Source organism: Oratosquilla oratoria, chromosome 31 (genome assembly GCF_046742065.1).
Source record: "Oratosquilla oratoria isolate Oo_2021 chromosome 31, ASM4674206v1, whole genome shotgun sequence".
Taxonomy (NCBI): Eukaryota; Metazoa; Arthropoda; class Malacostraca; order Stomatopoda; family Squillidae; genus Oratosquilla; species Oratosquilla oratoria.
Genome location: NC_134807.1, coordinates 35,715,163 through 35,729,813, shown reverse-complemented (window position 1 = coordinate 35,729,813; position 14,651 = coordinate 35,715,163). Strand labels below are relative to the sequence as shown.

Here is a 14,651-nt window from a genome sequence, read left to right as displayed (position 1 = left end):
GCTGTTTCCGTATGGTCATCGAATCTCATTAAAGACATTGACAGACTGAAAAAAGTACAACGGCGAGCCACAAAACTGATTCCAAATATCAAAATTAAATCATACGAAAATCGACTAAAACATATGAATCTGTTTTCCCTAAAAAAAAAAACGTACACTCAGAAGTGACTTGATACAGGTCTTTAAGATTATAAAGGGAATTGACAACATTAAAAATGACAACATTTCTACACTGAATGAAAATCCGACAAGAAATAATGGTCTCAAAATGTCAGGAAATAGATTTAATTTGGAAAATGGTAGGAACAACTTCGCCAACCGTGTACTTAATGAATGGAACAAACTTACTGCAGAGGCAGTGCAATGTAGTTCAGTTCGAAGCTTTAAGATTCGTTTAGATAAACACCTAAGCAAGACGCTGTAATGACTGCCATTTATTTTATATTATTTGTTTGTTTCTTATTGTTTGTTTGTTTATTATCATTTGCTTGATTTCTATTTTCTATTAGTTATATGTCAATTTACTATTAGTTTGTTTATTATTTAACTATACCCATTCATTTATTTATTTTATTTATTACTATTTATATTATTATAATTTTTATCTATTTTTCTTTAATCTATTTATCATTATTACATTCGTTACCTCATCCGACCTAGTTATGGACCAAAGGGTTTCCTGTCGGCATGCGCCGTCTTTGTAATCCTTGGTAATCCTTTGGGTGTAAGAGTAAGAGTAAGAGTAAGAGTAAGAGTAAGAGTAAGAGTAAGAGTAAGAGTAAGAGTAAGAGTAAGAGTAAGAGTAAGAGTAAGAGTAAGAGTAAGAGTAAGAGTTAGAGTAAGAGTAAGAGTAAGAGTGAGAGTTAGAGTAAGAGTTAGAGTAAGAGTAAGAGTAAGAGTAAGAGTAAGAGTAAGAGTAAGAGTAAGAGTAAGAGTAAGAGTAAGAGTAAGAGTAAGAGTAAGAGTAAAAGGAAGAGCAAGAGCAAGAGCAAAACCTAGACTAAGACCTAGACTAAGATCTAGACTAAGACCAAGGCTAAGACCAAGACAAGAGTAAGAGTAGGAGTAAGAGTAAGAGTAAGAGTAAGAGTAAGAGTAAGAGTAAGAGTAAGAGTAAGAGTAAGAGTAAGAGTAAGAGTAAGAGAAAGAGTAAGAGTAAGAGTAAGAGTAAGAGTAAGAGAAAGAGTAAGAGTAAGAGTAAGAGTAAGAGTAGGAGTAAGAGTAAGAGTAAGAGTAAGAGTAAGAGTAAGAGTAAGAGCAAGAGTAGGAGTAAAAGTAAGAGTAAGAGTAAAAGTGAGAGTAAGAGTAAGAGTAAGAGTAAGAGTAAGAGTAGGAGTAAGAGTAAGAGTAAGAGTAAGAGTAAGAGTAAGAGTAAGAGTAAGAGTAAGAGTTGGAGTAAGAGTAAGAGTAAGAGTAAATAGCATGAGATCAAGAACTCCAGCACAACATCCACTCTAGTCTAACAGGTGTTTGTAAATATTTGCCCCACAAAAAATAAGTATAGATCTGTGAGTCCTTGCATTCAGTTAGACTGAACAGTTCGTTCGAGTACCTGGCAGCACAAGGAGTGAAGGCAGATACTAACCCTTATGTCTCTAGTCTTTCCGTCGTAGGTGTGTTGAAGCTTCACTTGACTTGAGTATGAATTCCCATCTGGTGTTTGTATGTGGAGACTCGCCTGGCTATCGAGACTATTGTCGCCGTCACCTTGGGTAAAACTTCCTTCGACATCGGCTCTGCTATCGGTGCCCACGGCCAAGCTACCGCGGAACGAATCACTGGCGAGTAAAAAAACAGAAAGATGTTGTGCCATTATACACAGACTATTAATAAAAAAAAAATGTAACTTAAATGGTCTATCAGCTTGATACCGATGTAACTCGTATAGGTATGAGAATGCACGCATGATCAAACATCTTGTCACTGCGTGAACGTATAGACTTGTAAACGAAGTTTATCTGCTTTCAAAGCTCAAATGAAATGTCAATATTGTTTACAGGTAATTAAGCATTTGGTTTCCAACATAAGGTAATATGTTTTACTGAAAAGTTTTATGTACTTGAGATGAAATATCTAAGAAGTATCATAGGGGTTACTACGTTAAATAGAGTGAAAAAACGAGGAGGTGGGGAGGAGAGTGGGAGTGGAAAAAGAGATAACAGATAGGGCTGATGAAAGAGTATTGGGATGGTTTGGACACAGGGAAAGAATGGGTGAAAAGATATTAGTAAAAGGGGAGTGGGAGACAGAGGTGCATGGAGTGAACTTGAGGGGACGACCAAGGAAGAGTTGGATGGATGGGGGGGGGGGGGTGAAGGGGACGTTGAGAAAAAGGTGAATGTCTGTTAAGCAAGGACGGGAGAAGGCAAGAGATAGGGATGAGTGGAGAGTGACTGTGTATAAATGATACTGTTAGGTAAGGAAGTGAGGGACGAGGGATGGGACGGACAGGGTGCACTCATGTGTGATATTTCGATGCAGCCCGAATGGATTCCTTCCCATCTTCTCTTGTTCTTCATGAAGGAACGGAAAGATGGGGGTCGCCGATTAAATGAAACTGCCTTGCTGTGGATGTGCTGTGTCTTATTATATTGAGGAGCTCAAATGAGAGGAAGGGAGCGTTGGTAAAAGGGGGGGAATGAGTGGAAGTAGTTACGTGCGTTTGACCTGGCTACCTCACTTATAAGGGTGAAAAAGCTCTTGGTGCATATATATACATATATATACATATATATATATATATATATATATATATATATACATATATATATATATATATATATATATATACACACACACATATATATATATATGTATATATATGTACATATATATATGTATATATATATACATACAACCTGAATACACATTCTCTCTCATATATATATATATATATATATATATATATATATACATATGCAGAATAATCACTTAAACACGTGATTCATTTTTTTTTTTTCTGCAACCACAAAGGAAATCGGAAAGAAACAGTAATTCTCAAGTGCTTTCGTGTTATTCATATCTTCAGGGGATTACAGATGAAATTAGTAGTACAAAAAGGTTTATAAGACAAGAGACTAAACACTAGGAAAGGAACCGGCAGTGCACAAAAAGTTACAAATGAAAAATAAATCAATCTTAGAGAACAACAAATCACCAAATTACTTTTGGTCACATACAACCTGAATACATATTTTGTTGATGATGGATTTATCTAATTTATAAGTGTCACCTAGGAATGCAACGAGTAATGCGCCTAGTGCTGATACACACACACACACACACACACACACACACACACACACACACACACACACACACACACACACACACACACACACACACACACACACACACACACACACACACACACACACACATATATATATATATATATATATATATATATATATACATATATATGTATATATACATATATATACATATATATATATATACATATGCAATATATATACATATATATATATATATATATATATATATATATATATATATATATATGCTGGTTTTGAGTCCTTGGCAGTACGCATTTCAATTTCTGCATGTCGGCCTCCATTGGGTCTCCCGGTGTTGATGGTTTAGAATTAATGTTCATTGCTGTTGTTAAAATGTATCTCTAATTACTGGGACCCATTCAGTGCTGTACAAATACTTTGCCGCGCTTGTATACTTCCAATTGTACTATCATAGTAGAGATGGGTTGAACGAAAAATTTCATGTATGTGTATGTAACGCGAACATACAAATATATAAGAAAAGTTGCGCTCAACTTATATCTCCCTTGATAGCGTAGCTGATAAGTTAGTACGGCTCTTGTCATGTGATTGCTGGGTTCGAGTCCTTGGCAGTACGCAATTTCAATTTCTGCATGTCGGTCTCCATTGGGTCTCCCGATGTTTATGGCTTAGAATTAAAGTGCATTGTGGTTGTTAAAATGTATCTCTAATCAATGGGACCCATTCAGTGTTGTATATATATATATAAACACGCACACGCACGCATACACACACACACACACACACACACGCACGCACACACACACACACACACACACACACACACACACACACACACACACAAACACATGTATATATATATATACATCTATATATTTATATATATATTTATATTTATATATATATATATATATATATATATATATATATATATATATATATATATGTATATATAGGGGGTGATTGGAGTGCATGCGACATAGGCTAAGTTTGTCTTAACCCCTCTACAGCCTCTGGCTCCTAACTGCTTGCATGCTACCTTCCCGTGGTCCCCCCCCCCCCGTTTTCTTACAGAATGCATGCAAGTGACCGAGTGGTTAGACGGTATAATCAGACCCCCTCCCCCCTACTGCCTTGTAGGGTCTCCCTCCTTAGGCAAAGGCTAGGAGAAGGAAAACTCCGAAATAAAACCAAGAAGACCCCAACGGCGGAGCGAACTAGCGCCGGCGGAAGAGGGCAACGCCTGTCGGGCAGGCGGCAAGGCGGGCCTTGGTGGACCAAGAACCCGGCAGCCCGACGCAACCTGCATCGTGGAGGCTGCCTGACTCATCCTTCTTGAGCCGCGGTGGAAAAGATGTGAGCCAAGTGAGTGTGCGTGGCCGTCGCGCAGCCACGACCACCCAAAACAACATCCCCAGCGACTGGCATTCTGTCATTCCTCCCTCCTCTCTTCACCTCATCGTCATCACACCATCAAGTCCCGAGGCGATGGTACCGCGGGTGACGGGGGCAGGCCTGGAAAGCTGGAAGCCTTCAGCCCGCGACTGCACTAGGGCGGCGGGTCGCTCTTTGGTGACTTTTTCCGTGACACTAGAGCTCGGCAGCTGGACCCGTGACTGGGCTGGCCTATTAAGGACCACCGCAGCCCACCCCGCATGGGGAGGTCCCTAGAAAAGGTGGGGTAAACATCGGTCACGGAAAACACGTCTGGTCAACTTACCGCCGGACCATTAAAATGATCTGCGCACGACAACTACAAGAGAAGAGCCTTGAACAACAACAGCCCGCAATGTTTATCTTCTGGGACTTAAAAAAGGCCTTCGATAGAGTACCCCGACCCGTTATGTGGGCAGTCCTCACTAGGTGTGGCTGCCCACCCGACTTTGTCACCCTGGTGCGTGCCCTGCATGATGAAAAGGTGGGCAGAGTATGCCACCAGAACTCCCTCTCCGAGCCATTCCTCATCAACGGTGGTCTGAAACGGCTGTGCTCTGGCTCCAACGTGTTTCTCTCTTTACACAGCAGCGATGCTTAACGAGATACCACCAGACACACCTTCAATCGACCTCCGTTTCCGCATGGATGGGGGAGTTTTCAACTTGGCTCGACTCCGCGCTAGAACTAAGACCATCATATGTCCGGTGCGAGAGCTGCAATATGCCGATAACAACGCCACCCCAGGTCAGACTTCACTCACTAGCAGATGCATACAATGCAGCCTATGAACGTTTTGGGATGCAGGTCAATACAGATAAGACCAAAATACTAGTCCAGCGCCCACCTGGTCTCCTGCTCCCTAATACCAACACCATCGTAAATGGCCAACCACTAGAAGAAGTGGACCAGTTTACATACCTAGGAAGCATCCTACCATTTACTCCCACATGCAAGAAAGACGTGGAAAACAGGATCAGGGCAGCCCACTCCGCCTTTGGTCGACTCAATTACCGCGTGTTCAACAACCACGCACTGACGATGGCCACTAAAATCATGGTCTTCAAGGCAGTAGTCCTCTACACGCTCTTATACGCCTGCGAAACATGGACCCTATACAGAAGCGATATACAAAACCTAGAACGCTTCCAACAATATAAGCTAAGGCAAATTTTAAGTATTGCCAACCTGGAAATACTGGACAGATTTTCAATGACCAGTGTTGAGGCCACCATCATCCACCACCGCCTCCGCTGGGCAGGGCACGTCCATAGAATGGACCCATCCAGGCTCCCCAAGAAAATGCTCTACGGCGAGCTCACCAACGGGACCAGACCACGGGGAGCACCTAAACTGCGCTACAAGTACCAGCTGAAGCGCACCGTGGCAGTGACCCACATCGACCCTTCCTCGTGGAAACAAACTGCCAGGGACCGGACAGTATGGAGGAGTACAACACGCCAAGGCACCGAGGACTTTGAGGAGAGGACGAGGGAAAATTATGAGGCAAGAAGGAGAAGAAGAGAGCGACGAGAACAACCCCGTCCTCCCCTACACTCCCCTGCGAACACTGCCCGCGACTCTTCCACCACCGACTAGGCCTCGCAAGTCATACAAATCACAAACATCAACGAAGATAGGAGACGAATGACTAGAACCCGATACTCGGACACGAGTGGGTGCCGACGACGACGATATATATATACATATATATATATATATATATATATATATATATATATATATATATGTATATACATATATATATACATATACATATATATATGTATATATATATACACATACATATATATACATATATAAATATATATATATATATATGCAAGCAATCACATCAACGTGATACAAAAAATTCTTAATAACCTCAGGAGAAAGGAAACTTGTAGACAGTAAGTACTTTAGTATATTACATCTTCAGACTAAAGATGTAATATACGAAAGTACTTACTGTCTACAAGTTTCCTTTCTCCTGTGGTTATTTTGCATATATATATATATATATATATATATATATATATATATATATATATCTATATATATATATATATATATATATATATATATATATATGCAAAATAACCACAGGAGAAAGGAAACTTGTAGACAGTAAGTACTTTCGTATATTACATCTTGTGTGTGTGTGCGTGTGTGTGTGTGTGTGTGTGTGTGTGTGTGTGTGTGTGTGTGTGTGTGTGTGTGTGTGTGTGTGTGTGTGTGTGTGTGTGTGTGTGTGTGTGTGTGTGTGTGTGTGTGTGTGTGTGTGTGTGTGTGTGTGTGTGTGTGTGTGTGTGTGTGCTGGCTCGTCATCTGTAAATAAGGGCGTTGAATCCGTTACCTGGAACACTATTCTCGCTCATACCTGGAGAAAATACGAGGTCTGTTAAAAAATACGCGGACTGTTTGAATTGCGCGGCTCCAGTTGGTTCCAGGGAAATCAGCTTGGTGTCGCTAGGTTTGCACAGATCAGCTGATTACGACACCATTTCCAGATTGCAGATACCTTTGTGTATTAGCTACGCGGTTTTTAGTGAAGTACGATTTTTTCGTTTGGCGGATTTCAGAATGAATGACGTGAAGGAGCAACGACTTGCTGTGAAATTTTGTTTCAAACTTGGAAAACCTGCAACTGAAACTTTTGCTATGCTTAACACGGCTTACGGTGATGTTGCTATGAAGCATACGGCATGTTTCAAGTAGCAGGAGCGTTTTAAGGATGGTCGACAGTGCATTGAACATGATGATCGTCCAGGACGTCCTTTCACGTCAACCGACGACCCACACGTCGACAAAAATCAACACCTTGGTGCGGGGAAATCGACGTCTGACTGTCAGGGAGCTTACTGAAGAGTGTGGGATATTAGTTGGATCTTGTTACGAGATTTTGACAAAAAGATTGAAGATGCACCGCGTTACTGCGAAATTTGTTCTACGCCTGATGACGGACGAACAAAAAGCCCATCGCGTCCAGGTTTGTCAGGAACTGCTTGATCGTTCAGAAAAAGATGAGAACTTCTTGTCCAGGTTTATAGCAAGTGATGAATCGTGGGTTTATGGTTTTGACATTGAAACGAAGGTCCAATCGTCCCAGTGGATGTATGAAATATCCCCCAGACCCAAAAAAGCTCGCCAAGTTCGATCCAAGGCCAAGTTGATTCTGACAGTTTTCTTCGATGCTAAGGGTATTTTTCACCAAGAGTACCTCCCCGAAGGATCCACAGTGAAGCAGACTTACTACACTGAGGGACGCCATCCGTCGCAAAAGGCCAGAAATGTGGAGGAGTGTCGACTTGTTTTTCCATCACGACAACGCTCCAGCCCATTCAGCCCTCAGAACTCGTGGGTTTTTGGCCAAACACTCGATCACTGTTCTCCCCCCCCCCCTACTCACCTGACCTTGCTCCTTGCGATTTTTTCTTGTTCCCCAAACTCAAAACGCCCTTGGAGATTTGAGATAATTCCCGAGATTAAGGCGAATGCAACGATGGGGCTGAAGGACATTAAAAAAGAAGCGTACAAGGATTGTTTCAACAAGTGGAAACACCATTGGGATAAGTGTGTGAGGCGGGGAGGAGAGTACTTTGAAGGGGACCCAGATCTGTAACTTCTAAATAAAGTACATTTTGCTTTATGACGTCAGTCCGCGTATCTTTTTAACAGATCTCGTATATAATACTCGTGTGGACAGGGCTTAAGACATATTGAGGTCATCCTAAACAAGACACAACAAACAGGCTCACCTGGTGAGTATGACTGAACCTTCCACGACTGGCAAGTTCTCAGTCCCAGGACGGAAGAATAATTCGAAGGCTTGGCTGGGTTGTGTTTCCTTTAGACCCACCTGCAATACAAGTGTGTAGATATATTTGTAACTGAAGGGCTATCATTATATAAGTGGTCTTGAATATATTAGATATTGTATGGATAAAAAGTGGCAATGAAACTGTAAGGCTAGAATGTGGAGTTTTATTTAGAACAAAACATTTCAAGCCTTTGAGACTTATTCTTCTATTAGACACTGTTTTGGACCAAAACACAGTAACCTACGTGTAAAACATATGTTCAACACTCACACCAAGTAAACATGATATAATGCATAAAAGAATCACACAATATTTTAACTACACACTTAACGAGACGTGTGAGAACGGCAAAGTCGTGAAAAGTATGAAAATAACGAGAGAATCGTACTCAAAGAGCTTTATAATGAGTTTCTATGTGTTAAACATTATCTCATCTCATGTTGAAGCTTAGTAGTTCTTCTATCGGCTATAAGAATATATAAGCTTAATAAGTATTGGGTATTATCATGATGACCAGTACTTCTGAAAAAATTTCAAACCCTATTGTCTACTAAAAAAAATAATTTTTCAAAAGTTTTGAATACTCCTTGAATTCTTCATATGAAGAAAACCTAGTCTTCTCTTAGAAAGTCAAATAACCAAAACAGTACTTGGCTACATGACATGAAAACACTAAATGCAGGAATATACACAGAACGATATTAATCAACAAAACTGAACGATGAAATTGTGCACTAACTTAAATTTTAACCTTTAAATAAAAATGCCATAAAAATTTCAAGAGAAAATAACGTTATTCAAAAGCTAAAGCAGTGAATAAGACAAAAAAGATAGCTGATACAAGATATGAATATAGCAATATCAAAGTAACGTCAGTAGCAAGAGAATTGTAACCAATTTGTTTTAGATAACGAGCCGACGTAAATAAGTTAAATTAATGAAAAAATAAATTGATTATTAAAATAATGAGATTGGAGCGACCTACCTGAAATGTTGGTTCTTGTTCCCCAGCAAAGTCGACCCTCACCTGGGCATCCAGCGTAGGAGAGGTCTTCCATCAAAAATTAAACAAATAAGTCAATATATAAACGAATAAATGTAAGGGCAAATAAGTAGATAAACCAATGAATAAATTAGTAAAGATGAATAAGTAAGTAGAAAAATATGCAACTCAATAAATAAATAAGTAAATAAGTGAATAAGTGAATAAATAGATGAATATAGATTAATCAATTAATGATAAATAAATAGATAAACAGATAAATAATTAAATGAATAAATAAGTAAATAGATAAATGAATAGGTCAATCAATCAAAACATACATACATACACACATACATACATACATATATACATACATACATACATATGTACATACATACATATATACAATATGTGTAAAGATAGTCTAGGATCCATGTTGAAGGGGAAAATCATAAACAACATACTCAAAGTGGGAGTTTTAATGCCTGACGTCTTCGGGGGTGTGATGAGATATCAAAGAGCTTAATTTATTGGCTGTAGCTGGAACTGGGAGAGGTAGTCTGCGCTGCCGAAGCTACCTGGGTTCCCCCCTCCTCTTGAAATTGTGTGTGTATATATATATATATACACACATATATATATATATATATATATATATATATATATATTGTGATGGCCCACCATCCTCCATATCTGTATATATATAATATTCTGTACTTATTGTATAATTATGTATGTACTGTAAATTGCTTGTATACGTGTGGCTCTCCTACTTATTACTCGTCCGACAGACTCAGACTAGTTCTGTCCGGTTCATCCTTCTCCTTCCTCCCGTCCTCGCCAACACTATATATACTGCGTTCCGCCGGCTTACCTGTTCCCAGGTGGAAGACAGCTTTGGCAAACTGGCCAGTGTTTGAGAGGTCTGTTGAAGAATGGGCAGCGTCCTACGTTCCACCACAGGACGTGGAAACGTTAGAAGCTGACTTTTCTGCAGCCCTTCAGGTGGCTGCCAACAGAGTCATCCCAAAGACTCGCCAGTCCCCCAGAGAACATAAGAACAGCTGGTATTATACCCCCGAGGCGAGAGAGGCCAACCATTGGGTGAACATGCTCCGGCGTGTCTTCCGACAGCGCCGAACTCAGACCAATTTGGCCAACTTGCGCGCTGCAGTTCATGACGCACACGTCATAGCTGCAGATGCCAGAAGAGCTAAATTTCTTGAATGGTGTGAGGGCTTTAACGCTCACACCTCCCTAGCAGAGCTATGGTCTAAGCTCCGTAAAGCTACTGGCAGGTCTCAACCACGACCCACTCACCATGCCCCTGATGCTGAGGCGCAGCGGCTGGTGCAGGAGTTTGTCTCTTGCTCCAGCAGCACCTCACTCCCGCAGTGTGTTCAAGACACACTGCAGGACCTCCAAGGAGTGGGGCGTCATAGTGGTGAGGACATGATGAGTCGATCGGATGATACTGACGCTAGCTTTACGCTTCAGGAGCTACGGGTCACGCACAAGACCAGCTCAGACATGGCACCTGGAGAGGACTTCATCACCTATTCCATGCTGACCCACCTTGGGCCAGCGGGTGACGAGGCCCTTCTAAGGGTGATAAACGCGTCTTGGAGGACTGACAAACTACCAACAGCCTGGAAGACGGCAATCATAACGCCAGTTCCAAAGCCAAAGGAACCTAGTGCTTATCGCCCCATCAGCTTGACAAGCTGTATGGGAAAGACAGCGGAGAGGATGGTGCTAAACAGGCTGCTGTGGTAACTGGGCCCAATGCATGAGCATATCCATGCAAACTGCAAGGGCACTGGCACAGCAAACAGTATAGCAACACTCCTCAATGCTGTCAGTGGCACGCCGTCCATCGTGGTCTTTTTGGATTTGGAAAAGGCGTTTGAGCTAGCCACTCCACTTGTGATATTAGACACCCTTGCTCGCAAGGGCGTAAAAGGCAAGCTGCTTTCTTGGATTGCTTACTATCTCAGTCACCGGTCTGCGAAAATACGCTTTCAGGGTCATATATCAGAGGCCAGAATGCTGGAGAATGGCACTCCACAGGGGGGGGGGGGTCCTCAGCCCCACTCTGTTTAATGTGCCCGTCTCCAACATTCTGGAACTACCTCTATCAAATGGGTGCAAGGTCATCTGCTATGCAGATGACATTACGCTCATAATTACTGGGAAACGGCAGTGCTTCAACAGGGCTCAACGCTGTTTGAGCGCTGTAGCGACGGAATGTTGCAGGTTAGGGTTAAAGATCTCCCCTACAAAATCGAAGGCCATGGCATTGAGAGTCTGGAAAGAGGGGGAGCACCTCACCATCCAGGACCTTAGGCTGGACTGGGTTCACCAGTTTCAATACCTGGGGGTCTGGATTGATGAGAAGCTCACCTTTCAGAAAGAACTAGCCTATCTCAAGGAGAGACTGAAGGCAAGAACCACAGTTATGAGAGCTATGACGGGGAAGGCACTTGGTGCCACTCATCAGGTCCTTCACACATTCTATGTGCAAGCAGTCCGCAGCTTGGTGGACTACGCTGCCCCAGCTCTCATAAATGTGGCGAATGCCAAGCTTGAAAACCTGGAGTCTTGCCAAAATGCCGGAGCAAGGATTATCCTGGGAGCTCAACCTTGGACCAAGATCGTTAACCTCCAGATGGAAGCTTCATTGCCTTCATTAACATCACGGGTCAGAAGGCTGGAGGTCGAGTTTCTTGCCAAGATAGTCCAGAGCCCCAGGATAACTGAACTGAGTCAGAGCCTTGTGACAGCTCTGGGACGAGTGGGTACTCTTATCCACTCCGGTACCTGGCTATCACAGGCGGCTGGGCTCCTGGACTCCTTCAGGCTCACCAGCACTCTCCTTGAGAAGGGCAGGGACTCTCCACACCCAGAGTTCAAGCCCCCACCACCATGGCTGTCGATACCTGCAACCCTCGTTGTCGCAAAGCTTCCCAGTAAGAAGTTATGTGATCAGGAAAGAGTACGAGCGCAGGCCCTACAAAGCATCCGCGCACTGTCGGAACCTAGAATGGCGGTCTATTACACGGATGGCTCCGTAGACCCCAACAGGCCCCGCATTGCGGGAGCTGCCTTCGTGACGGATGGTTTGACCTTCGGCAGGAGAGTATCTGATCATGCGTCCACTCTCCAAGTTGAGGCCGTAGCGGTCCAAGGAGCGTTAGAGCATGCTCTGCTAGGCAGCTTGGAATCGACACAGCCCAGCGACAATGTACGCCTACTGACCTCCATCTTAGCACTCCTGCTGAAGCTACATCAGCAAGGTAGGAGTGTTACGCTCAACTGGGTGCCAAGCCACATGGGCGTCCCAGGCAACGAGCCAAAGACCCGAAGTCGATGTTGTCGTCCCTCTCAGCAGAAATCAGTTGCGCCTACGCACCAGGGTTTTTAATCAGGTACAACGGTTCCTTCAGCACAGACTGGAGGCAGAGGTGTCAGAGAGGGCGAGGTGGTACAGGGCAGTCACAGACTACGAGCCCCTTGTACTTCCTCGCTCCACACCTAAAAAAGTGGAAACTCTGCTCTTCCTTCTGCGTCTGGAGGATCGTTGTTTCTGGGGAATCAAGAGAGATTCAACACCTGCAGAAAGAAGATGCCACCACTGTAGCCACCCTGAAGCCACCCTCAAGCACTACCTCCAGCATTGCCCCGCAACTGCTTCTCTGAGGAGAGGGCCTCCGACAACATCTGAGGGTCTTGTGCGTCGCCTATGCCGCCACTTAAGCGATTATGAACTGCGTCGGCTGGTAGAGTGTCAGCCCCCCCTATAGATTTATATATACATATATATAAATATATATATATATATATATATATATGAATATCTCACTTAGCACCATTCACTAAAGTATTCACTTGTAACATCATCACTTGAAACACCAACACTGATACATCATGAAGGGTGCATTCGCCGGGATGTGCATACGCATTTTACATGAGTATGCACATCTTGTGAATGTATGAATGTCTGTGGTTAGGCCCACACACACTCATAAGTCAAATCACCCTCCAAACGGGCTCACACTAAAAGCCCGCGGGAGCTTCACTCCCGAATCTAACAGAACAGAATAGGCTTGCAGACGGACAATTTTCGAGGCGTAACTTCCATCCCACATCGCTTTCGCCCTATCTAATCCCATTGTGTTCACACGTAACTGTATTTTCATGACTTGGTTTCGGTTTATGTTGAGGAATTAATTGTGTATTGATCAATTTTGTTGTTGTAAAGATATCATATTTGTTATGTTGACTTTTTGTTATAAATTAAATTAGTTATTTATGTTAACTTCCGTTTGGATTTGCCTTAACCACGTCAAGGCCACAAAGTACGAACCCCTCCTAGACAGAAGTTCTTATATCCTTGCGGAAGGCATAACATACAATGGGGGCCCGTCAGGATCCTCATACCTGAACAAAAACTAAGAAGGTGTGAGATATACGAGCGAAACGTAAAAGTTGCTCTTGCATTCCCACAACCATCGAAATTGCCCATCTGTCTGTCTGGTAAAACACACTGACAGTATTCTATATAATTCCACCATCTACATATTATCAAATTTGGCAAAAAAACATTTTTGTCTTCATTTCACTGCGTCGTCTGCTATTCGAAACATTCCGCCCGTGCGCTTCGGGAAAGGTTCGGGGAATTCCGCGTTCGTGACGTCACAGTTGCCAAACAAACAATATTGTTATTCTGAATAACTAGACTTCGGAAAAGTGGTATGCGAGGCGCAATTAAAATTGAATTTTCTGAATAAATTCTTCTGTAATAGATAAAAACTTAATTTGTATGCTTTTAAAAAGTACTTTTTCGAGCAATACGATGATTTTTAGTGAGTGGTATATCTGTTGATATCTGACCTTTAAGGATAACCTAGCCAGAATTCATTCCTTTGCCCTGAAAAACCTTGAGCATGCACAGAGTAAAATGAAAGTTAATTTTGATAAAAAATCTCGTAAGAGAGAATTCAAGGAAGGAGATATGGTTCTTGCGTACATTCCCATCTCCGGACAACCTCTTCAAGCTAAATACCATGGTCCTTATAAAGTTCATAAAAAGATGCCAGAATATAACTACGTACTAGAAACCCCTGACAGACGCAAAACTACTCAACTTGTTCA

At 42.3% G+C, this 14,651-nt stretch overlaps 1 protein-coding gene across 1 annotated transcript in view; it reads right to left on the bottom strand.

Moving 5' to 3' along the window:
* The window catches only part of LOC143041518 (uncharacterized), a 168,567-nt gene that overhangs the window by 44,417 nt on the left and 109,499 nt on the right, over nt 1-14,651 (bottom strand). The window contains exons 24-26 of the mRNA XM_076213484.1: nt 9,498-9,563; nt 8,450-8,550; nt 1,586-1,778 (exon numbers count right to left, since the gene is read on the bottom strand). Coding sequence (XP_076069599.1) covers nt 1,586-1,778; nt 8,450-8,550; nt 9,498-9,563 — 360 coding nt within the window. The remainder of the gene's footprint in view (nt 1-1,585; nt 1,779-8,449; nt 8,551-9,497; nt 9,564-14,651) is intronic.